The following is a 24,713-nucleotide window of genomic DNA, read 5'->3' as shown; positions in this document are numbered from 1 at the left end:
CTTCCCCCCCCCCTCTTTTTTACCTAGTTCTCCCTCTCTACTGTTCCGTCAGTGCAGCGCCAGTGTATACTATTTTTTTTCCATATCTACCATATGTTTTTTTGTTTGTTTTTCATGATTCCATAATTTTTTCCCTCAGAATTGAGTGACTCCATCATTTTTACCCTATGCTTTGTTGAAAAAAAAAAGTAACCATTACTGACTACCACATTTTTTGTTCTTGATTTTCTTTTACTGTTTCTTAAAGCCAGAAAGTTGCCATTTAAAATGACTTTAGTTTTGTGCCATGTCTGTGATCTACTTTTTTTTCTCTACAAAATTAAACAACTGAATGGACATCCTCCAAGGTCGGTGATTACACAATTTTTTGCCAAGGATTGTATTTAACGGAAGCCCTGTGCTACTTCTAAAATATGATTCTTCTAAAGTGTCTACAACTATGTTCTTTAAAGCATGCTTTAAATAATCTAGCTGATCATAAACAGGAGGGACAGATAATGGGACATTAAATATCTCCTTTCTGTTCCATGATACTGATCGGATCCTGGAATGCTAAGATCATCAAAAGCGCTTGCAGCCTCCTGTTGAGGCAAGCTCTGCCGCCCCAATTTTCTTAAACCCTGGCCGGCGATTCGTCCTCTGAATAATCTTTCACCTCATCGCACCATGCTCCTGCGGATGATGAGGCTCTTCTGCTCCTCCCTCGGTCTGAGGAGAGTGGCCCAAGCCTTGGTGACTGCCCGGCCTGTACTTGAGACTGTGTCTTTGCTTGTTTCTGGCGATGCGCTGGATCCTGGCTGATCACTTCTGCTTCTGCCGGCGCCCACCTATGGCAATCGCTGGGACGACTTGGTCTTTGAACTGGGCATGGGCGGCGACTTCCTCTTGACGTCATTCCTCTTTCTGACAGCCTGCAGCCTGCGGCGGCGGTAAGTGCAACGGCTCTTTCTCTTAGGTTTTACATAGCTCTCCTGCCTGCACTTTTTTGCCTCCACCGGTCCGATCACCGCATTCTCCTCATCTTCATTCGGGGATAATCTTCTTTCTTCATCAGCTGTATGATGCGTTGAATCCTCTAGGCACTTCTTCAGCCAGTCCTCGCCGCCTGCTTCACCCGCTCTTCTTATCAGCTGCTTGATCAAATTCTCCATGTGTCTTCTATCTTCTTTGGTGAGAGAATGCCAGCTAATGCCCAGTCCTGGGTTTAACTAGTTTGGTGGCCCGCAAAAGTGCGGGAGATTTTCAATCACATCATTTGAAAAGACTGCGCAGAGCATCTGCTTCAAACCAGTTCCAACCTGCTTGTGCCCTTGCACAGCTGACTCAAACAACTTTTTGACCTATTCCATCTGACTAAAAAACATACTACCACAAAATTGATAAAATAGATTTTATTCTGTACAGAGTCTGTGTAACCATGTACCCCCCATGATATACATGGGGGGGCCCTCACATCATCTGCTCCAGTGGTGGAGAGAAATGGCTATGGACCACCAATCTTCAATTTGGCAGTTCCTAAGGAATGATATCTGCGGTGCTCGCCCTATGCTGTTCTTTAAATCCATATCCTGAGAATCCCCCAGTACTTATCGAGGACGGCCCTTACTTCTGGGTCCCAACAGGTTCCTGGACTGGAGAGTACCTGGACTTTATTTCGAAGGATGCTTTTCAATTTGCCCTTGGACAGGAAAGGGAGGGACTACACAAAATGTGTGAACAGTTGGCTACACTGGTGGCCACTTTTGGCAATAGGGACCAGGGCCGGACTGGGACTAAAATTCAGCCCTGGCATTTGAAGTCACACAGGCCCACTTGTCACATGGTGACTGTATAATATCTTTGTGCACCTGTAGGTCACAAGAAGTGAGGTGCGTGTAACACAACTATATAACATATAATCACAGCTCTATCCAGCATTACAGCTCAGTTCTATTTATTGCTCTTAGGTGTAGGAGCGGGCAAAACTGCTATTTTACACACAGAGTGGGGTATCATAGATAATGAAGATTATGCTGCGCTCTACATGGTGCTGCGGCCTCTTCATACACAGTAGCTGATGGACAGTGATGCAAAGGGTCAGATACCAATGAGCTAATATTTATGTATTTATTTCACTCACTGATATAGCACCACAGGTCTTTACAGACGTTATCATCACTGTCCCCATTGGGGCTCACAATCTACATTCCCTATGAGTCTTTGGAATGTGGGAGGAAACCAGAAAACCGGAGGAAACCCACACAAACACGGGGAGAACATACAAACTCCTTGCAGATGTTGTCATTGGTGGGATTTGAACTCATGACCCCAGCGCTGCAAGGCAACAGTGCTTAACCACTGAGCCACCAAAAATCTCTACAAAGGCCAAGATCTGTATTAACGCCATATCGTTACCATATAGCAGTAGATATCAGCTCTGCATAACATATAAGAGATCACAGCACAGTTACAGATAATGACTTACAGATTACTTTCTTTCTGATGGAATTGTTCACTTGTCCCATCTTTTTCATCTGGCCCAGACCGACATGACAACTTCTCCAGCCACAACTCGTCTGCAGAGAATACAACAAAGACAAATTTCACTTCTCATATTTCAGCCTCATCACCATCTATTCCCAACCTGCACAAACTCCTCATCCTGCTGATACCCCAATGCTGAGCCGCTGCTGCCGTATGTGTCTCTATTACTGCACCTGATACCCCAATACTGAGCCGCTGCTGCCGTATGTGTCCCTATTACTGCCCCTGATATCCCAATACTGAGCCGCTGCTGCCGTATATGTCCCTATTACTGCCCCTGATACCCCAATACTGAGCCGCTGCTGCCGTATGTGTCCCTATTACTGCACCTGATACCCCAATACTGAGCCGCTGCTGCCGTATGTGTCCCTATTACTGCACCTTATACCCCAATACTGAGCCGCTGCTGCCGTATGTGTCCCTATTACTGCACCTGATACCCCAATACTGAGCCGCTGCTGCCGTATGTGTCCCTATTACTGCCCCTGATATCCCAATACTGAGCCGCTGCTGCCGTATATGTCCCTATTACTGCCCCTGATACCCCAATACTGAGCCGCTGCTGCCGTATGTGTCCCTATTACTGCCCCTGATATCCCAATACCGAGCCGCTGCTGCCGTATGTGTCCCTATTACTGCACCTGATACCCCAATACTGAGCCGCTGCTGCCATATGTGTCCCTATTACTGCATCTGATACCCCAATACTGAGCCACTGCTGCCCTATGTGTCCCTATTACTGCACCTGATACCCCAATACTGAGCCTCTGCTGCCGTATGTGTCCCTATTACTGCCCCTGATACCCCAATACTGAGCCGCTGCTGCCTATGTGTCCCTATTACTGACCCTGATACCCCAATATAGAGCCGCTGCTGCCGTATGTGTCCCTATTACTGACCCTGATACCCCAATACTGAGCCTCTGCTGCCGTATGTGTCCCTATTACTGCCCCTGATACCCCAATACTGAACCGCTGCTGCCGTATGTGTCCCTATTACTGCACCTGCTGTGTGGTACAAAAACAGCACTCCTTTTACTGCCGTACATAATAATGCCACCACTGTGCCCTTTAAATAGTAATAATGCCTTTGTGCCCTCTATATGGTAAAATTGCCCCCTCTAGAAAATATTAATGCACTGTGCAAATGCACTTGAAAACAGTATCCACATTTTTCCCCTAGAAAGTAAGGCCACGTTCACACTTTGCGGTTTTTACCGCGGATCCGCGGCGATTTTGATGCTGCGGGTCCGCAGCAGTTTCCATTGCATTTACATTAACATGTAAACCCTATGAAAACCGCAGACCGCAGTGCACATGCTGCGGGAAAAACCGCGCAGAAACGCAGCGGTTTACAACCCGCAGCTGTTTGCCCTGCAGATTTATCAATTCCGCTGCGGGAGAACCCGCAGAGGGACGCCGCAAAGTGTGAACATGGCCTAATAATGCCCCTTGTGCACATGACTGCCATAATACTCTAAGTGCCCCTATAACAATGATGCTTCTTAAGTGCCCAGTTAACATCTACTAAAGTCCCCTGAGTCCTCAATGTACAACTCCTTTATATACATTATGATGGGCAAACAGCTCCCCTATATACAGTATAATACACCCACAGTCACTCTATACACAATATGATGTTCCCACAACTGCCCTCTACACAGCATTATGGGCGTCCAGCTCACCCCAAACCATCTCGATTGGGTTCAGGTCTGGTGACTGTGGAGGCCAGGTCATCTGGCGTAGCACCTCATCACTCTCCTTCTTGGTCAAATAGCCCTTACACAGCCTGGAGGTGTGTTTGGGGTCATTGTCCTGTTGAAAAATAAATGATGGTCCAACTAAACGCAAACCAGATGGAATAGCATGCCGCTGCAAGATGCTGTGGTAGCCATGCTGGTTCAGTATGCCTTCAATTTTGAATAAATCTCCAACAGTGTCACCAGCAAAGCACCCCCACACCATCACGCCTCCTCCTCCATGCTTCATGGTGGGAACCAGGCATGTAGAGTCCATCCGTTCACCTTTTCTGTGTCGTACAAAGACACGGTGGTTGGAACCAAAGATCTCAAATTTGGACTCATCAGACCAAAGCCCAGATTTCCACTGGTCTAATGTCAGTTCCTTGTGTTCTTTAGCCCAAACAAGTCTCTTCTGCTTGTTGCCTGTCCTTAGCAGTGGTTTCCTAGCAGCAATTTTACCATGAAGGCCTGCTGCACAAAGTCTCCTCTTAACAGTTGTTGTAGAGATATGTCTGCTGCTAGAACTCTGTGTGGCATTGACTTGGTCTCTAATCCGAGCTGCTGTTAACCTGCGATTTCTGAGGCTGGTGACTCGGATAAACTTATCCTCAGAGGCAGAGGTGACTCTTGGTCTTCCTTTCCTGGGGTGGTTCTCATGTGAGCCAGTTTCTTTGTAGCGCTTGATAGTTTTTGCCACTGCTCTTGGGGACACTTTCAAAGTTTTCCCAATTTTTGGGACTGAGTGACATTCATTTCTTAAAGTAATGATGGCCACTCGTTTTTCTTTACTTAGCTGCTTTTTCTTTGCCATACTACAAATTCTAACAGTCTATTCAGTAGGACTATCAGCTGTGTATCCACCAGACTTCTGCACAACAACATCTGATGGTCCCAGCACCATTTATAAGGCAAGAAATCCCACTTATTAAACCTGACACGGCACACCTGTGAAGTGAAAGCCATTCTCGGTGACTACCTCTGGAAGCTCATCAAGAGAATGCCAAGAGTGTGCAAAGCAGTCATCAAAGCAAAAGGTGGCTACTTTGAAGAACCTAGAATAGAAGACATAATTTTAATTGTTTCACACTCTTTCGTTGAGTATATAATTCCACATGTGTTAATTCATAGTTTTTGCCTTCAGTGTGACTTTACAATTTTCATAGTCATGAAAATAAAGAAAAATCTTTAAATGAGAAGGTGTGTCCAAACTTTTGGTCTGTACTGTATACGGTAAGTACCGTGAGGGGTCTAGTTTCCAAAATGGGGTCACTTGTGGGGCGTTTCCACTGTTTAGGCACATCAGGGGCTGTCGAAACGTGTCCGCTACTTATTCCAGTAATTTTTGAGTTAAGAAAGTCCAAAAGTCCCTTCTGAGCCATGCCATGCACCCAAACAATAGTTTTGCCCCACATATGGGGTATTGGCGTACTCAGGAGAAATTGTACAGGAAATTTTGGTATCCATTTTCTCCTGTTACGCTTGTGAAAATAGGTAACAGTTTTGTGAAAAAATGGGAAATGTTCATTTTTTTTTTCTTCAACATTCTATTAATTCCTGTGAAAAACCTGAAGGGTTAATAAACTTCTTGCTCAAAGCCACATTCACCTTGAGGGGTGTAGTTTTTAGAATGGTCTCTTTTTTTCTGCCATATGCTGTCACTCTAAATGTGAGGTGTTCCCTAAAAAAAAAAAAAAAGGGGTTTTGTAAATTTTGTTGGAAAAATTAGAAATCGCTGGTCGACTTTTAACTCTAAGGCTATGTGCGCACGTTGCAGATTTGCTTGTGTAAAATTCTGTGCGGTTTCTGCTTCTTGATAGAAAATGCAGTTGAAAATCTGCACTTTTTTCATGCAGATTTTCTTGCGTTTTTGTAAATCCATGGAGCTAAATAAAGATATATTATAAAAAAAAAAATTGTGATGTAATTTCCTTGTTCAATCTCTTCAGCCAGATACCCACATTAATATTAAATAAAGACAGACAGACACACAGACCAGCTTATGTAGGATCATTAAGGGTATGTTCTCACGGTCCATAATCGGCAGGGCTTTGGATGCAGCACATGTCTTCTCCTTCCAAAGTGCTGCCGGCTATTGATCGCAGGTGATTCCGCATGTGTTCATTGAACCATGCGGAATCACCGCGTCTTATACATGGACCGGTTATATTAATCTTGTGGAGACTGAGCGCAGGGGTGAACCTAGCCTCTCTGCTGCCTGAGGCGAAAGGAAAAATGGCGGCGCCCCCCCCCCCCCCCCACACACACACACAGTCCCTGCCTCACTGCCTGTGCACACACATCCCTCCACCGAACCCGGTAATCGCTGCTCACAGTAGCATACCAGCAGAGGTGTATCTAGGGTTTCTGGCACCAGGGGCAAGAATTCATTTTGGCACCCCCTCCACCAAGGACATATGCGATTTGCACACTCAGTCATGTACCCACGAGCTCCTCTCCCTAATGCTCTCAATGTTCAGTGAAAAACTGAGAGAAGCGGGAAGAGAAGCTCGTTGTCACAGGACCATGAGTATGAAAATCGCATATGAGTGAAGTGTCCATGTGATGACTGCTGGAACCTGCAGAGCTGAATCCTGACATCGCAGCTTCTGAATTCTCACAACTCATGCACTGCACACTTTTAGGATTCTCCCTGGCCGGTGGACGGTCATGTCAGCACAAGCATGTGATTTGTATACTTCTGACCACATTCCGACTAGACGTGCCCGGCCTCGCTCAGTTCATTTTCATAGAGTGGGGCCACACATGTCTAGTTACCACGTGACTGCATGTATGTAAATCGCCGGCAGGAGAGAATCCTGACAGCTTGCAGGGCGCACTGTGAGAGCTCAGAAGTCTGCAGTCACAAAGAATGACTGCAGACTCATTACAAACCTGGACATCCCCTTTAATGCTCCTAACAAATAAAAACATGTTAGTCAGTATCACAAATAACATTTACATCCAGGTACCTTATAGATGACGTTGTCTCTGGAGTCGTTCTCCTTTTCTTCATCTTGTCCAGACCCCATGATGCGTTTTCTCATCCACAGCCGTCTCTGCAGACTTCCATCTTCTCCGCTCTTTTGCAGAAAGTCTCCACATGATGCCCTTAAAGATACAAGTGTCATTATAATGCTCCTGAATGAAAAATTGCCCCTCACTATATTGTCTGCACAAAATATGACCCCCACACTGTCCCTCTTATGGTACATGCTCTTTACACTGACCTCTCCTTTCTATACACACTGTGTCCCCCCTATAGGGCCTAGTATTTATACTCCATATTTATACTCCATCCTCCCACCCTGTGTCCGTGGCGCCCCCATCCTCCCACCCTGTGTGCGTGGCTCCCCCATCCTACCACCCTGCGTGCGTGGCTCCCCCATCCTCCTCCCCTGCGTGCGTGGCTCCCCCATCCTCCTCCCCTGCGTGCGTGGCTCCCCCATCCTCCTCCCCTGCGTGCGTGGCTCCCCCATCCTCCTCCCCTGCGTGCGTGGCTCCCCCATCCTCCTCCCCTGTGTGCGTGGCTCCCCCATCCTCCTCCCCTGCGTGCGTGGCTCCCCCATCCTTCTCCCCTGCGTGCATGGCTCCCCCATCCTTCTCCCCTGCGTGCGTGGCTCCCCCATCCTTCTCCCCTGCGTGCGTGGCCCCCCCATCCTTCTCCCCTGCGTGCGTGGCCCCCCCATCCTTCTCCCCTGCGTGCGTGGCTCCCCCATCCTTCTCCCCTGCGTGCGTGGCTCCCCCATCCTTCTCCCCTACGTGCGTGGCTCCCCCATCCTTCTCCCCTGCGTTCATGGCTCCCCCATCCTTCTCCCCTGCGTTCATGGCTCCCCATCCTTCTCCCATGCATTCATGGCTCCCCCATTCTTCTCCCCTGCTTTCATGGCTCCCCCATTCTTCTCCCCTGCTTTCATGGCTCCCCCATCCTTCTCCCCTGCGTGCGTGGCTCCCCCATACTTTTTCCCTGTCATACTCACCTCTCACCGGGCGGCGCAGAACTTCCCGGCATCTCTGCAGTGTCTTCCTTCCTGTCTTCAGCGGTCACATGGTAGCGCTCATTAAGGTGATGAATATGCGCATATTCATGACCTTAATGACGGTACCATGTGACCGCTGAAGACAGGACGCACTGCCGGCGCTGAGACAAGACAGAGACACAGTTGCAGCCACCGCTGGAGGAAGGTGAGTATTACGTCTTCAGGGAGGGAGGGGGGGCGGGCACTTGACCCCGGAGTTTAAAAAAAAACAAACAAAAAAAAAAAAAAAAAAAACCTAGCAGCGCAAATCCAGTTACAGAATCTGCCGCCCCCTCTCTTCTGCCGCCTGAAGCAAAGAGATCAAGTCGCCTCATGGTAGCGGCGTCCCTGACTGAGCGTCTCTGCAAGATAAATAGACATGCTGTGGTCTGGAAAGCACTGCATATCCATCTCCGTAGGGAAGCCGAGGCGTCCGTGCACGCATGGTGGACATGGGATTTCTTGAAATCTCATCCACTATGCTGTAACATCTGGCCGCTGCGGGTTGGACGCTGCAGATGTAACATAGTTATTGAGGTTGAAGGAAGACTTTAAATCCATCTAGTTCAACCCATAGCCTAACCTAACATGCTCTAACATGTTGATCCAGAGGAAGGCAAAAAAAACCATGTGGCAAAGAGTAAAAGCCACATTGGGGAACAAAAACCTTCCCGACTCCACATACGGCAATCAGACTAGTTCCCTGGATCAACGCCCTATCAAGGAATCTAGTATATATAACCTGTAACATTATACTTTTCAAGAAAGGCATCCAGTCCCCTCTTAAATTTTAGTAATGAATCACTCATTACATCATAAGGCAGAAAGTTCAATAGTCTCACTGCTCTTACAGTAAAGAATCTGCATCTGTTATTATGCTTAAACCTTCTTTCCTCCAGACGTAGAGGATGCCCCCTTGTCCCTGTCTCAGGTCTAAGAGTAAAAATATCATCAGAAAGGTCTTTGTACTGTCCCCTCATATTTATACATTAAAATGAGATCACCCCTTAGTCTTCGTTTTTCCAAACTAAATAGCCCCAAGTGTAATAATCTATCTTGGTATTGCAGACCCCCCAGTCCTCTAATAACCTTGGTCGCTCTTCTCTGCACCCGCTCCAGTTCAGCTATGTCTTTCTTATACACCGGAGACCAGAACTGTGCACAGTATTCTAAGTGTGGTCGAACTAGTGACTTGTATAGAGGTAAAATTATGTTCTCCTCATGAGCATCTATGCATCTTTTTAATGCATCCCATTATTTTATTTGCATTTGTAGCAGCTGCGGCCACTAAAGGTACCTTCACACTAAGCGACTTTACAGCGATAACGATAGCGATCCGTGACGTTGCAGCGTCATGGATAGCGATATCGTTGTGTTTGACACTCAGCAGCGATCTGGATTCCCGCTGTGATATCGCTGGTCGTTGCTGAAAGTCCAGAACTTTATTTGATCGTCAGATCGGCGTGTATCGTCGTGTTTGACAGCAAAAGCAACGATGCCAGCAATGTTTTACAATGGTAACCAGGGTAAATATCGGGTTACTAAGCGCAGGGCCGCGCTTAGTAACCCGGTGTTTACCCTGGTTACCATTGTAAAAGTAAAAAAAAAAAACACTACATACTCACCCACTGATGTCTGTCACGTCCCCCGGCGTCCGCGCTGCTGCTCAGAGCTTCCTGCACTGAATGTGTCAGTGCCGGCCGTAAGGCAAAGCACAGCGGTGACGTCACCGCTGTGCTTTATGGCCGGCGCTCACACAATGCAGGGAAGCGGACGCGACAGGCACCGGAATGTAAGTATGTAGTGTTTCTTTTTTTTTACATTTACGCTGGTAACCAGGGTAAACATCGGGTTACTAAGCGCGGCCCTGCGCTTAGTAACCCGATGTTTACCCTGGTTACCAGGGGACTTCGGCGTCGCTGGAGAGCTGTCTGTGTGACAGCTCTCCAGCGACCACACAGCGACGCTGCAGCGATCGGCATTGTTGTCGATATCGCTGCAGCGTCGCTTAATGTGAAGGTACCTTTAATGTGAGTTTGTCGTTCACCTATACAACCAGGTCTTTTTTATTGACCGTTTTGCCCAGTGTTTTACAATTAAGCACATAATTATACATCTTATTTGCTCTATCCAAGTGCATGGCCTTACATTTATCCCCATTAAAGCTCATTTGCCATTTATCAGCCCAAGCTTCTAGTTTACATAAATCCTCCTGTAGTATAAAATTGTCCTCTTCTGTATTGATTACCCTGCAGAGTTTAGTGTCATCTGCAAATATTGAAATTCTACTCTGTATGCCCCCTACAAGGTCATTAATACATATGTTAAAAAGAAGAGGGCCCAATACTGACCCCTGTGGTACCACTTACCCATATTTTCCCCTATCCCCATTGTTCTCATTTTATGTATCAACCTTTTGTGTGGCACCGTATCAAAAGCTTTTGAAAAGTCCACGTACACTACGTCTACTGGGTTCCCTTGGTCCAGTCCGGAACTTACCTCTTCATAGAAATTGATCAGATTAGTCTGACAGGAACGGCCCCTAGTAAACCCATGTTGGTATTGGTTCATGAGGTTATTCCTCTTCAGATACTCCTGAATAGTATCTCTAAGGGCTCATTTCCACTTGCGAGAAAAAAAACGGTCCGATTTACGGACCGAAAAAACGGAGGAAAATCATGCGATCGTCATGCAATATTTTTTTTTATCGCAACATCCGTATGACATCCGTATTGCTGTGCGATTTTTACGCACCGGTGTCCTTTGAAAAGTCGGTAATTCAGCGCGGTGTACAGTGAAATCACACTGACAGGTTAGAATATGTGTATATATGTCAGTGAGACATACATATATTTATTTATATATATATATACATATATATACATATATATATATATATTTCATACAGCGCTAGATAGCAGAAAAGCCGGTAATTCAATTGCCGGCTTTTGCTATCTCCTTCACAAACCCGACAGGATGTGAGACATGGTTTACATACAGTAAACCATTTCATATCCCTTATTTTATTACATATTCCTGACTACTAATGTAAGAAGTGTCTGTGTGTAAAATTTGGGGGCTCTAGCTGTTAAAATAAAGGGTTAAATCACGGGAAAAATTGGCGTGGGCTCCCGCGCAATTTTCTCCGCCAGAGTGGTAAAGCCAGTGACTGAGGGCAGATATTAATAGCCTAGAGAGGGACCATGGTTATTTACCCCCCCCCCCGGCTAAAAACATCTGCCCCCAGCCACCCCAGAAAAGGCGCATCTGTAAGATGCACCTATTCTGGCACTTGGTCACTCTCTTCCCACTCCTGTGTAGCGGTGGGATATGGGGTAATAAAGGGTTAATGTCACCTTGCTATTGTAAGGTGACATTAAGCCTGGTTAATAATGGAGAGGTGTCAATAAGACACCTATCCATTATTAATCCAATACTAGTAAGTGGTTAATAAAACACACACATTAGGAATAAAGTATTTTAATGAAATAAAGACACAGGGTGTTGTAATAGTTTATTATACTCTTAATCCAATTGAAGACCCTTGTCACCTGAAACAAAGTTAAAATAAAAAATCATCAATATCCCATACCTTCCCTCCTTTAGTCTTGTCCCACGCTGTAAATCCGTCTGAAGGGGTTAAATAATTTTACAGCCAGGAGCCTGCTAATGCAGCTGTGCTCCTGACTGTAAAAAGTGGGGAATGAATGGGAAGCAGGGGAACGTAGCTACCTAGCTCCAAATCTACTCAAGCATTCATGCAGAGGAGCAATCACACTGTTCTGGAATGGCAATCCCAGTCCCCAGACCTGAATATCATTGAACATCTGTGGGATCACTTGAAGAGGGCTGTCCATGCTCGGCGACCATCAAACTTAACTGAACTGGAATTGTTTTGTAAAGAGGAATGGTCAAAAATACCTTCATCCAGGATCCAGGAACTCATTAAAAGCTACAGGAAGCGACTAGAGGCTGTTATTTTTGCAAAAGGAGCATCTACTAAATATTAATGTCACTTTTCTGGTGAGGTGCCCATACTTATGCACCTGTCAAATTTTGTTTGAATGCAGATTGCACATTTTCTGTTAAGCAGAATAAACCTCATTTCAAGGCAGAAACATTACGGTGTCCAACAGTTATTAGATATATGAAACTGAAATAGCTGTTGCAAAAAAAACAATTTTTATAAAACATTAAGTTTAAGATTAATAGGGGTGCCCAAACGTTTTCATATAACTGTACATTGGCGAGTCTCGTCCGAGAATCGCAGCAATACGCAGCATGCTGCGATTTTTTTCTCAGTCCAATTTCGGCTGAGAAAAAAATCGCAAATGAAAAGACACCTATTGAATAACATTGGTCCGAGTGCAATCCGATTTGTTTATCGGATTGCACTCGTCCATTTTCCTCGCAAGTGGAAATGAGCCCTTAGAATGCCCTCCAGGATTTTACCCACAGTGGAGGTTAAGCTTACTGGCCTATAATTTCCGAGTTCAGTTTTTGTCCCTTTTAAATATTGGCACCACATTTGCTATACGCCAGTCCTGTGGTACAGACCCTGTTATTATGGACTCTTTTTAAAGATTAAAAATAATGGTCTATCAATGACTGTACTTAGTTCCTGCAGTACTCTGGGGTGTATCCCATCTGGGCCCAGAGATTTGTCAATTTTAGTGATTTTTAGACGCCGCTGTACTTCCTGCTGGGTTAAGCAGGTGACATTTAATTGGGAATTTTTATCACTAGTCATATTGGCTGCCATGGAATTTTCTTGTGTAAATACTGATGAAAAAAAGTCATTTAGCATATTGGCTTTTTCCTCATCCTCATCCACCATTTCACCCAGACTATTTTTAAGGGGGCCAACACTATCATTTTTTAGTTTCTTACTATTAACATAGTTAAAGAATATTTTGGGATTATTTTTACTCTCTCTGGCAATGAGTCTCTCTGTCTCGTTGTTTGCTGCCTTGATTTGCTTTTTACAGAATTTATTTAATTTTCTGTATTTATTTAATGCCTCATCACTACCTACTTCCTTTAATTCTCTAAATGCTTTCTTTTTGTCACTTATTGCTCCCCTTACAGCTCTATTTAGCCATATTGGTTTCCTCCTATTTCTAGTATGTTTATTCCCATACGGTATATACTGTGCACAGGTCCTATCCAGGATGCTAATAAATGTCTCCCATTTTCTTTGTGCATTTTTATGTCTCAGGATATCGTCCCAGTTAATTGCACCAAGATCCTCTCTCATCCGTTGGAAATTTGCCCTCCTGAAGTTTAGTGGCCGTGTAACCCCTCTACTACACAGCTTATTAAAGGATACATGAAAACTTATTATTTTGTGATCACTATTCCCCAAGTGACCCCAAACCCTTATATTTGATATGCGGTCTGGCCTGTTGGTTAATATTAGGTCTAGCAGTGCCCCCCTTCTTGTTGGGTCCTGACCCAGTTGTAAAAGGTAATTGTCTCTCATAGTTGTCAAAAACCGATTACCTTTGCTGGAACTGCAGGTTTCTGTTCCCCAATCTATTTCAGGGTAGTTGAAGTCCCCCATAATAATGACTTCTCCTCAGGTATGGACTGGGGATGAAATTCAGCCCTGGCACTTGAAATCACACAGGCCCATGTTGTCCCCGTCCCCATGAACCAGATGGGATATATTACTAATATTACCCTGGATGGAGGAAAGGAAGATTTTCTACAAGACCAATATTTCTAATGATACATGTGGCCTGCTGGGGTAGGTGATGGAGTCAGCAACTTTGTGCTCCATAACAACTCTAAGGGCTTGTGCCCACGCTGCGGATTCCATTGTGGAATTTTCCGCAGCGGAATTGATAAATCCGCAGTGCAAAACCGCTGCGGTTTTTACTGCGGATTTATCGTGGTTTCTATTGCGGTTTCCGCTGCGGGTTTGCACCTGCAGTTTTCTATTGGAGCAGGTGTAAACCCGCAGCGGAATCCGCACAAAGAATTAACATGCTGCGGAATATAAACCGCTGAGTTTCCGCGCGTTTTTTCCGCAGCATGTGCACTGCGGATTTTGTTTCCCATAGGTTCACATTGTACTGTGAACTTATGGGAAACCGCTGCAGACCCGCAGCTGCGGAAACGCTGCAGTTCTGCAGTGAAATCCGCAGTGTGTGCACATACCCTTAACAGTATGGATGTCTTATGAACACCGATTCTGTTAACAACGTAGCAGACCAGGCAGCCCACAACCAGACAGGTCCTTCTGGCATTTGCTAGAATTGCCAGATGGCCAGTCCGGCCCTGCTTCTCCTTGAGTCGCGGCTTCATCTATTTGCTTTATGAGGATATTCTCAGTTGCTTCCATTATTTTTGGGGACTCATAATAAACCCTATAGAAATATATATATAGAAATCTATAAATATATGCTGTAAATAAGCCCCTGATGTCGGTGAGCTTACCTCGTGACAGGCTGCATGCAGAAGTAGGCGGAGCTAGCAGCGGAGGGGGGGCGGGGCTTCACGGAGGAAGTCTGCAGCCCGCCGCAGATCAGGTTAACGCTAGTGTGAAACTAGCCTTAGCAAACTTATTGGGGTGTACCAGATCAGGACTAGCCTCCCTGGCCCTCTTCCCTCTACCCCGCTTCCTGTCACCCAGCTTGCTGCTCCACTGTCCTGCAGCTCCATCCTACCATCCCCCCCTCATCTATCCCATTGAGCGTCTGCTTTCCATATTGTTGATGGATCTCAGTGTTGTTCATATAGTAACCTCGGGCACACATTAAATAGAGAAGTCAGGTTGCAATTGAAAAAAGGTTTAGTTCATCAAATTCAAATCCGGGATTTCACAGCCAAGGATAAACAGAAGAGAATTTTTTTTAGCAGAAGCGAACATTGGGATACTCAATGTGCGTAACATGCTCCGTCTTCTCACAGTGCAGTGTGCTGCAGACAGGCCTGCCCAGCCATACTGTGTGGCCCTGCTGCGCTCTCTGCACATTCGCTGCGCTCTCTGCACATTCTCTGCTCCTAGCAGCCTCACAGCCTCCTCTGCTTTCACTCTCCCTCTCTGCCATGTGTAATGGGATATGGGTCCCTTGTAGTGAGCCAGGCAGGAGAGGAAGGGGGAGGGGAAGGAAGAGCTAGGAGAGGACTGGGAGCAAGTCGGGAGGGGGAGGGAGGAGGAGTGGCAGAGCAGTGATAAATTGCCCCTGGTGTCAAAAGGAGGAGCTTGATCCTGAGAGAAAGGGAGCAAAGAAAGCAAGGAAGGAAGGAAGGAAGGAAGGAGCCGTACACAAGGACAGCCGAGAATCGTGCAGATCGCAGCCGGAGCCCAGCACTCTGCTGTCAGCACTCTGCGCCGCACTCTGCTCCGCACTCTGCCGTACGGGCTGCCTTCTCTGCTGGTTTATGGAGAAGAATAAAATGGTCTCGCAGGTAAGGCTGCAGTGTGTCCTGCCCATATTGGGCCATTGCGCCGCTCTGCCCCCTCCCATGCTTTGTGTTTGTGTAATTGGCCCCATGTGCGGCCAGACCCTGCGCGGAGCTCCGTCTTCAGACGTTCCCCATTTTGTCTTTGTGCGTTTTCTGTCTCTGACTGCTCGGCAGTGATTGCGGCGCCGGTCCCAGGTGACTGCCCCAGGTGCATGCATGGCACGTCTGGCGGGGTATGCCCGGTGCTGCGGGGAGTGCGCAGGGATCCCTGCATTACTGCCTGCGCCGGCCACGTTCCACTAGGTGTCTTCTGAGGTGGGGGCGGGGGCCATACTGCAATTTGAAGGTTATTGTGAGTGGAGCTCGGCCATTCCCTCGTACAGCAGCACGTCGTGTGGATGTGGCGGGAGGAGCCCGCACCTTATTGCTGCGGAGAACGTGCGGCCCCATTTGGCTGCAGGCGCTTGTCCTTGTGTCGCCGGGCACCGTTACAACGTCATTTCTCACAGTACGGTGCTGGCCGCCTGTGGAGATTGCCAGTGACGCAATGACCATCTGGCCCAGGCTTTCCCGGTGTATATCGTCCTGTATAGCGGGGCTCCGTGCTTCCCCGGGCGCAGTGTATGGATTGCAGGATTGCCCTGTTACTGGGCGGGTAGCTCGGAACTGGAGCGGCTGTCGTGGCCGCAGATGCCGGAATGGAGCAGTGTGGTGCCGTGTATCGCTGCCCGGTGTACGGGGAGACTAGTACTGTACAGGAGCCTGTGTGTGTGTCTGCGCACTGAGGGGAACAGAGCAACTGTTACTACGATCGTTCTGCCCCCATACAGCTCGGTGTCATCGGCGTGCCATGTTACTACGATCGTTCTGCCCCCATACAGCACGGTGTCATCGGCGTGCCATGTTACTACGATCGTTCTGCCCCCATACAGCACGGTGTCATCGGTGTGCCATGTTACTACGATCGTTCTGCCCCCATACGGCTCGGTGTTATCGGCTTGCCATGTTACTACGATCGTTCTGCCCCCATACGGCTCGGTGTTATCGGCGTGCCATGTTACTACGATCGTTCTGACCCCATACAGGACTGTCTCATCGGTGTGCCATGTTACTACGATCGTTCTGACCCCATACGGCTCGGTGTTATCGGCGTGCCATGTTACTACGATCGTTCTGCCCCATACGGCTCGGTGTTATCGGCGTGCCATGTTACTACGATCGTTCTGCCCCCATACGGCTCGGTGTTATCAGCGTGCCATGTTACTACGATCGTTCTGCCCCCATACGGCTCGGTGTTATCGGCTTGCCATGTTACTACGATCGTTCTGCCCCCATACGGCTCGGTGTTATCGGCTTGCCATGTTACTACGATCGTTCTGCCCCCATACGGCTCGGTGTTATCGGCTTGCCATGTTACTACGATCGTTCTGCCCCCATACGGCTCGGTGTTATCGGCTTGCCATGTTACTACGATCGTTCTGCCCCCATACGGCTCGGTGTTATCGGCTTGCCATGTTACTACGATCGTTCTGCCCCCATACGGCTCGGTGTTATCGGCTTGCCATGTTACTACGATCGTTCTGACCCCATACAGGACTGTCTCATCGGCGTGCCATGTTACTACGATCGTTCTGACCCCATACAGGACTGTCTCATCGGCAGGCCATGTTACTACGATCATTCTGCCGCCATACAGGATGGTGTCATCGGCATGCTAACAAGAGACATTTCCTTGGTCAGCTCCGGCATTGAGACACCGCCTGATAATCTAGACTGGGCATTCTTCTGAGTATTTGGCTTGAGTGTAAGGCTACTTTCACACATCCGTCGGTACGGGGCCGTCGGCCCGACGTACCGACGGATGTTGTGCTAAATTTACAACGCATCTGCTGCCCATTGTGATGAGCGGGGAGGAGGGGGCGGAGTTCCGGCAGCGCATGCGTGGTCGGAAATGGCGAATCCGACGGACAAAAAAGTTACATTGAACGTTTTTTTGTCACGACGGACCGCTAAAACACTATAACAAATTATATTAAGGAGGGCACCACAGTATAACTAGGGGGATACTCCCAAGGTCAATGCAAAAAATTAGAACATAATACAAAGAGAGAAAAAGCTGCAGACCAAACACTGGGGATCACTACACTGATATATAGTAGTAATAATTTTATTGAATACAAAAACCAACAAACTTGTTTAAAAACAATTAAAAGTCAAACAACATTGACATGGTTAAACCCAGACAGCTTACAATAAAGCCAGAGACAACCCCTCCCAAGGCGAATGCAAAGTCATAAACACAACAATAGTGCCATCATTGCAGTTAATGGCCTAGGGAATACATAGATATTAAAAAATATGTATGCTTATAACACGCCAATAAATTGCACTGAAATGTATTCCAATCACATAACAATAAGTAAGCATTAAACATGGCTGCTGAACACTGATGCTGCCTAATGAATAACAGAAAGCCCTATATGTTGAGACATGAATATTGCTAAAAAAAACTAATAAAGGCTGTGCAGCATGACTGAATCACTTATACAGACCCACAGCAGCACATGGTGTGTGCAAATACGCCTAGGAACCGGGGAGCCTGTGGAGATGCCTGACGCGTATCGCCACCGCTAGGTGGCTTCTTCAGGACCGCTAAAACACGACGCATCCGCACGACGTCCATTAAAGTGTATGGCAAAAAACGGATCCTGCGGGCACATTTGCAGGATCCTTTTTTTTGCCATTGCGACGGAGGCAAAAAGACGGAAGTGTGAAAGTAGCCTAAGGCTTCTAAAAGATGATCATCTCCTAGAAATACCACAAGACAGTTGGGTTGGGGAAAGCCGCTCCCATTCTTTTATGCTGTTCACCATCCAGGAGAGGGAAACCAGGAAAGTACAAAGTTGGGGAAACTCTCTTGTGAACCCCCAGAGCCTTCCTCCCTGCTGCTGGGGCGGGGCACACCATGGGATCAGTGACCTCTGAGGTTATTTCCCGGAGGAAATGTGAACCTTTCTGTGCTCTGTTCCTCCCAGGCTCTGCCCTGCATGTGGGGGCCCTCTATTGCAGTGTAGGGGGATACCCCATCTTGCAGATTGTTTGGTTTTCAGATGCAGAAATGTCTCTAACATTAATGCAAGAAAATCCACCATTAGCTAAGATGTTGAAGTTGGTTTCTTCTGCAATTGTGTTTTTTTTTTTTTTATTTTATTTTTTTACAGGTTTAACAGAAATCTAAAATCACAGTAATAAACTACACTGCTGCGAGGTGCCCTGATGTGACTACACTTGAAAGCTGCTTCAAAGGTGGGCATCAAAGTGTTATTGAATGGGTTAAACACTGTTGGCTCCTGATCTCACACTGCAGACATAGATAGTGATGCCCTACATTAATTCAGATCACTCCAGCCTGGCCCAACATGTCCTGGGCACCAGAACTGGCATCAATGTGGGCAAATAGCCAATTTTCACTGACTTGAATAAGTAACTGGGGTTTTAAGGGGGTTAGTGGTTGTCGTTAAACCCCTTAAAAACCCCAGTTACTTATTCAGGTCAGTGAAAATTGGCTATTTGCCCACATTGATGTCAGTTCTGGTGTCCAGGACCCGTTGGACTAGGCTGGAGTGATCTGAATTAATGTAGTGTGAGATCATTGGGCAAAAGTTATTTAACCCTTTCAATAACACCCTTCAGTGCACATTTTTGTGCCAGTTTTATAATTTTTGTAGCTGCTATGAAGTGTCTTCACATCAGGGCGCCTCACTGCATTGTATGTTATTATTGGGATTTTTGTTCTCAAACCTGTAAACAAGCAGAAGAAAAAAGTGACGAATAGGAAAGCGTCTTCAGCATCGTCCATTAGGTGCAGTAGAGGCACCGCTGCGTGACCACAGCTGTGCAAAGCGAATACAGTGGACATAAAGATGCCTTAGGCCTCTTTCACCCTTCCGTTTTTTACAATCAGTCACAATCCGTCAAAATGTTGAAAAAGACGGATCCTGTGCAGATTGTAAATAACTGAAGCACTGGATCCTCTTTGTGACGGATCCGTCGAGGCAGTTGTTGCCAGAATTTAAGGCTGTGCACACGTTGTGTATGCGTCTTCGCTGTGTTTTTTTTCACTGCGAAAATGCATACACAACCCATGTTAAAAATAAAAAAAATAAATCGTGATATTCTCACCTTCCAGCCTTCCTTATGCTCGTGATGCTCTCGGCAGCTCCCTTTCCCAGTGATGCCTTGTGAGACAATGACCTGTGATGACGTAGTGGTCTTGCGAATCCTGCGTCCATAGGCTTCCATTATAGCCAAAGACGGACAGCGCAGGATCCATTGCTGGGTGATTTTCCGATGTAGATGAAAAACGTTTCTATGTGCGTTGTCTCTGCCCGACGGACAGCGATTTTACGACGGATCCTGCGCACGATGGATGAAACGGAAGGCCATCCATTACAATCCGTCGCTAATAGTCTATGAGCAAAAAACGGATCCAGCAGAAACATTTGCTGGATCTGTTTTTTTTCACAAACCGACGGACGGATTTTGGTAGAAACAATAAGACGGAAGTGTGAAAGAGGCCTTAGGCTATGTGCACACGTAGGAAATGTGGTGCAGAACTTTCTGCACTAAATCTGCATCTCCTGGCAGAATCCGCAGGTGCGTTTTTTTGTCCGTTTTTTACCACTTCAGATTTCTATTAATGGAGGGGTGCAGAAACACACAAAAGTGACATGCACTTCTTTGAAATCTGCAGCGTGTCTGCACAGATTTTTCTGCACCATGTGCACAGCTTTTTTTTTTTTTTTTTTTTTTTTTTTACATTGTACTGTAAATCACAGTGCAGTTCTGCAGCGTTTCTGCAGTTCTGCACCAGAAAAATCTGCTGCAGTTCTGCACCAATTCTGCACGAAATCTGCATCGTGTGCACATACCCTTAAACTGTTGGATTGAAAGGGTCGTCCCCTTTCAAAGTTCTTCCCTGGCTGCAGTATATTTAAAAAAAATAATAATAAATTAAAAAATCTCTATCTCTATATTCTCTCTATCTCTCCCCTGTCTCTGCCAGGAGTCTGCCGCTGTCATGTCAATAACGTGGCGGCCAATCGGTGAGCTTAGTTGATCTAAGGGAGGGCGCTCCATCTCCGCTGGGTGACCTCACTGACTGGCTGCTACCCTGTCGACGTGACATCAGTGCCACAGTCAGTCCTGGGCACCAGGAGAAGTGGAGGAGATTTGTCGGTGTACAGAGCCGATTGTTTAACAAACTACAGCTGGGGCGGAATGTAGCCTGAACGGAAACCACCCTTAGGTTTTATTAAGGGTCTGGAAAAGTGTGGGTGGTTTTTTTTTTTTTTTCTCTTGGCATTTGTTGCCCTGATCTGCACTACTCTATGCACCTGTATGGACATTCAGATGGCTTTTTCTTTTCTCCTCTACGTAGAAAAAACACACAGCTTTTCGGCAGTGTTTAAACAGCATGTTTTTACACGGATTTAATCTTGTATGATAATTTCACCAACTGTTTTTACTGTTAAAAACTTGCTGCAACCATGTGCTGTCTGTGACTTGTATGGGTGATTTTTTTTTTTTTTCAAATTTAAAATGAGCACTGACCTGGACAGCCCCTCAGATTTTAACTGGTTCATGTTCTGTCCATAAAGTGCGGAGAGAACACGTGTGAAATAACGATGTCTGAACTTGGCTCTTCAGTTACTAGTTCTATAATGTAAACTAGCCTTGGTGTCGTCAGTCCCTGTGCCAATCCCATTTCTGATGTGAATTGAGTCTCCATACGGTGCTGTGAAATATGGCGGCACTACAGTCATGAGCAAAAATTCTTTTGCCAGTCGGGCTGGAGGCAGATATACAGCATTATAGAATGCTATATATCTGCCCTGAAAGGTGATGGCCGTAACTCATATCGGCCAAACCTGCTGACGGGTTCCCTTTAAATGTTCATAATCACTGAGGGGGCTGACTGCTGGGACTGCCACTGATCACGAGAATGTGACTCCGACCTGTACTCCATTCAGTCTGCAGAGCCTCTTTCTTACGATCTCATTGGTTCGATCCCATATCAGATCAGTGAGGGATGATCTAAAAACTTGGTAAAAAGCCTTTAATGTATTAGTTGCTGTCAGGATTTTATATTCCCATTGGCGATCTGTGATGATTGCAGAAAGCAGTTTGGTTACTATGGCAACTAGGATCCTGCTAAGAGCCTCCCCACAACCGTTGGAATCCTCCTGGTATACCTGTGAAGCTCTACTATATGCTGAGCTTCAGAGGAGACTGATTCACACTATACTGCAGCACTGTGGCATTGCAGTATATAGTATAATCTAATGGAACAATTGCAGATTCAAGTCCTGCAATCTGATCACGGTAGTAGCACCACTCACTGCATTGCTCACAATTACTCCCCCTGCTCCTTGATTTACTCCCAGCTCTGCACACACTACATAGCTGGCTCTTGGTCAAGATACAGGGGGAATAACTGTGGGCTCACTGTAATGAGTGGTGACTTAGGGAATGTGCACACGTTGCAGACTTCCTGCGGATCCGCAGCGTTTTTTGCCTTGCAGAAACGCTGCAGATACGCAAGTAATTTACAGTACAATGTAAATCAATAGGAAAAAAAAATGTGCTAATGGTGCAGCAAATTCCATGTGGAAACGCTGCAGATTAAAAGAAGTAGCATGTCACTACTTTTGTGCGGATCTGCAGCAATTTTGTACCTATTCCATTATAGAAATCTGCAAAGGTATAAAATGTGGTAAATCCGCACAAAAAATTCCTGAGGCTAATCCGCAACGTGTGCACATAGCCTTAGAGATCCCATCACTTCCCAGATGACAGACATATTTTCCCTGTAGCCACTGGATTTCAGTGTATAGAATTATTTTATTTTCGTTTTCGTCGACTAGTGCATTGAAAGAAGTGGCATATTCAGCCATTTTATTCTCTAAATGAGAGGTGCACTCTCCCACAGCTGAGATTTCTCCTTTCAGCTCACTAAGCATATTATGCATGTCCTCTTTTAAAGAAGCCCTCAGAGGAAAGAAACTCCTGCATATCCTCCTTAGTGAGTGGGGCAGAGTGCTGTTGCTGAATCCCCTCTGTGCCTGCACCTCTCCCCAAGCCCCCAGAGGAGCGTGAAGAGCCTGAAGGGCATGCAGGTGGACTTCCCCCTCGCAAAGAAGTCAGGCATTCTCGGCGGGGATCTCCTCTTCTGTGATTTGCTGTGTCATCATGTGCCTGGGCAGTTGTAGGAGCTGCAGGTGAGTAGCTGGAGGAAGCTGGGTGCCGAGTTTAGCCAGGATGGGCCGCTAAAGGTCCTGGGCTGCAGGAGCTCTGCAACTATGCAGCTGCCATACTTGATAGGCCACGCCCCCATCACAGCACTGCTTATAAAGGGGGTAGAGAATACAAAGTAAGGCTACGTTCACATTTGCGTTGCGTCGGGCGCAGGTTCGGCGATTCATAGCGGCGCATGCATCATCCGCCCCTATATTTAACATGGGGGCGCATGGACATGCGTTGTCTTGCGTTTTGTGACGCATGCGTCATTTTTGGCGCAAGCGTCAGGGCGCAGAGGACGCTGCATGATGCAGTTTTTTTGCGCTGAAAATCATGCCAAAATTGGACGCATGCGTCACAAAAAGATGCGTTGTGCATGCGTTTTGCGTTGAAGCGCCGACGCTGCGCCCAACAACGCAAATGTGAACGTAGCCTTAGACTTCCTGAGCCACAAAAGGCTGAAGCAGGTCTTTAAACAGACTTTTCTATCCACCCCCAGAACTATTAAACGACAAGCAGAACAGAAAGGTAAAAAGCTGTTCACTAAACTGAAGTGATAATCTGTAGGTGGTAGATGCCATTCAGATCCCCTGGAACTTCAGGATTGCCTATGCCTTCCATCGAATAGCGATGATTCCTGCAGTCGTGATAAGGAAGGATCAGGTGAGCGAGACTGACTGTTCCATTCTGGCCAAAAAGATCATGGTTTTCCCTGATAAGGGCAATGTCAGTGTCCAATCCATGGATCCCGCCGGACATCCCGGACCGTCATACTCAAGGCCCAGTATTCCACACTCAAGTGAAGGTCTTCCATCTATCACTATGGAATTTGAGAGGTCAATAGTGAGTCAGAAAGCTTTCTCACCAGGGTTATTCTCCACCTCTGTCTATGACCAGTCAGTGGAGGAAAGACCAGTCCCTGTTTGTACCCTTTCAGAGTCGCAAAAGGGATATGGGGTATCCAAAGGTACCATTGACAGGTGGTTCAGGGAGGCCATGCCTTTGTTTTTACTCTGCTAGTGGGGCTCCATTTCTTTAAGGCATCAAGGCTTGCTCCACCAGAGCTATGGCTACCTCCTGGGCTAAGAAGGCGGAGATATTAATTGATCAAATTTGTACGGCTGCTACCAGGTTTTCACCCTCTACCTTCTTTAGACACTAGAGACTGGATCTATCCTCTGCTGACATGACATGTTGTAGAAGGGTGTTGCAAGCTGTGGCCCTGGCTAAGGTGTTTCAATTCTCCAGAAATCTCTCAGGTGTGCTGTCATGGATGAAGGGGAACACACCAAGGTTACTTACTGGTAGCAGTTTTTTCCAGAACCAATGACGGCACCTGTGCCCACCAACCCCACCCTCTTATGACAATATGGTGTGCATTATAGATTGGGTGATTTTTGTGGTGGTGGTTATTTATGTAATTATTTGAGGTCCTCTCGTGTTCTGTAACCCAACTGATGTGGGGGGAGATGTACCGCCTTTTTATGCCAGTAGGTTTCCTATCCTTGGTGGGTGGATTCCTCTTTGGGGTGTGCTGTCATGGGTTCTGGAAAAATGGTTACTGTTAAGTAACCTTGGTGTTTTCTATTGCAAGCTGCAGCAGTTGACCACTGCCGACAATGGCTACAGTCATACACAGTGCTTTCACACTAGCGTCGATACGGGGCCGTCGCGCTGCGTCGGCCCGACGTACCGACGCATGCTGTGAAGAAAATGCCCGA

The 24,713-nt window shown here is 46.7% G+C and overlaps 1 protein-coding gene across 16 annotated transcripts in view; it reads left to right on the top strand.

The window, feature by feature from the left end:
- RBFOX2 (RNA binding fox-1 homolog 2) overlaps positions 1-24,713 on the top strand; it is a 641,301-nt gene that overhangs the window by 223,524 nt on the left and 393,064 nt on the right. For 2 of the 16 annotated variants that reach the window (XM_077276187.1, XM_077276178.1), the window contains exon 1: positions 15,470-15,696. The exons of 8 other annotated variants lie outside the window; for them this stretch is intronic. In XM_077276187.1, coding sequence (XP_077132302.1) covers positions 15,670-15,696 — 27 coding nt within the window. In that variant the 5' untranslated portion in view covers positions 15,470-15,669. Of the gene's footprint in view, positions 1-15,198; positions 15,697-24,713 lie in introns of those variants that run through there. 6 more of the 16 variants (XM_077276183.1, XM_077276180.1, XM_077276179.1 and 3 more) reach the window with 6 other exon arrangements.

The sequence above is a fragment of the Ranitomeya variabilis genome, chromosome 8 (genome assembly GCF_051348905.1).
Source record: "Ranitomeya variabilis isolate aRanVar5 chromosome 8, aRanVar5.hap1, whole genome shotgun sequence".
In the NCBI taxonomy this organism is placed as follows: Eukaryota; Metazoa; Chordata; class Amphibia; order Anura; family Dendrobatidae; genus Ranitomeya; species Ranitomeya variabilis.
The sequence above is the reverse complement of the archived record's forward strand: the minus strand, read 5'-3'. Positions and strand labels throughout refer to the sequence as shown.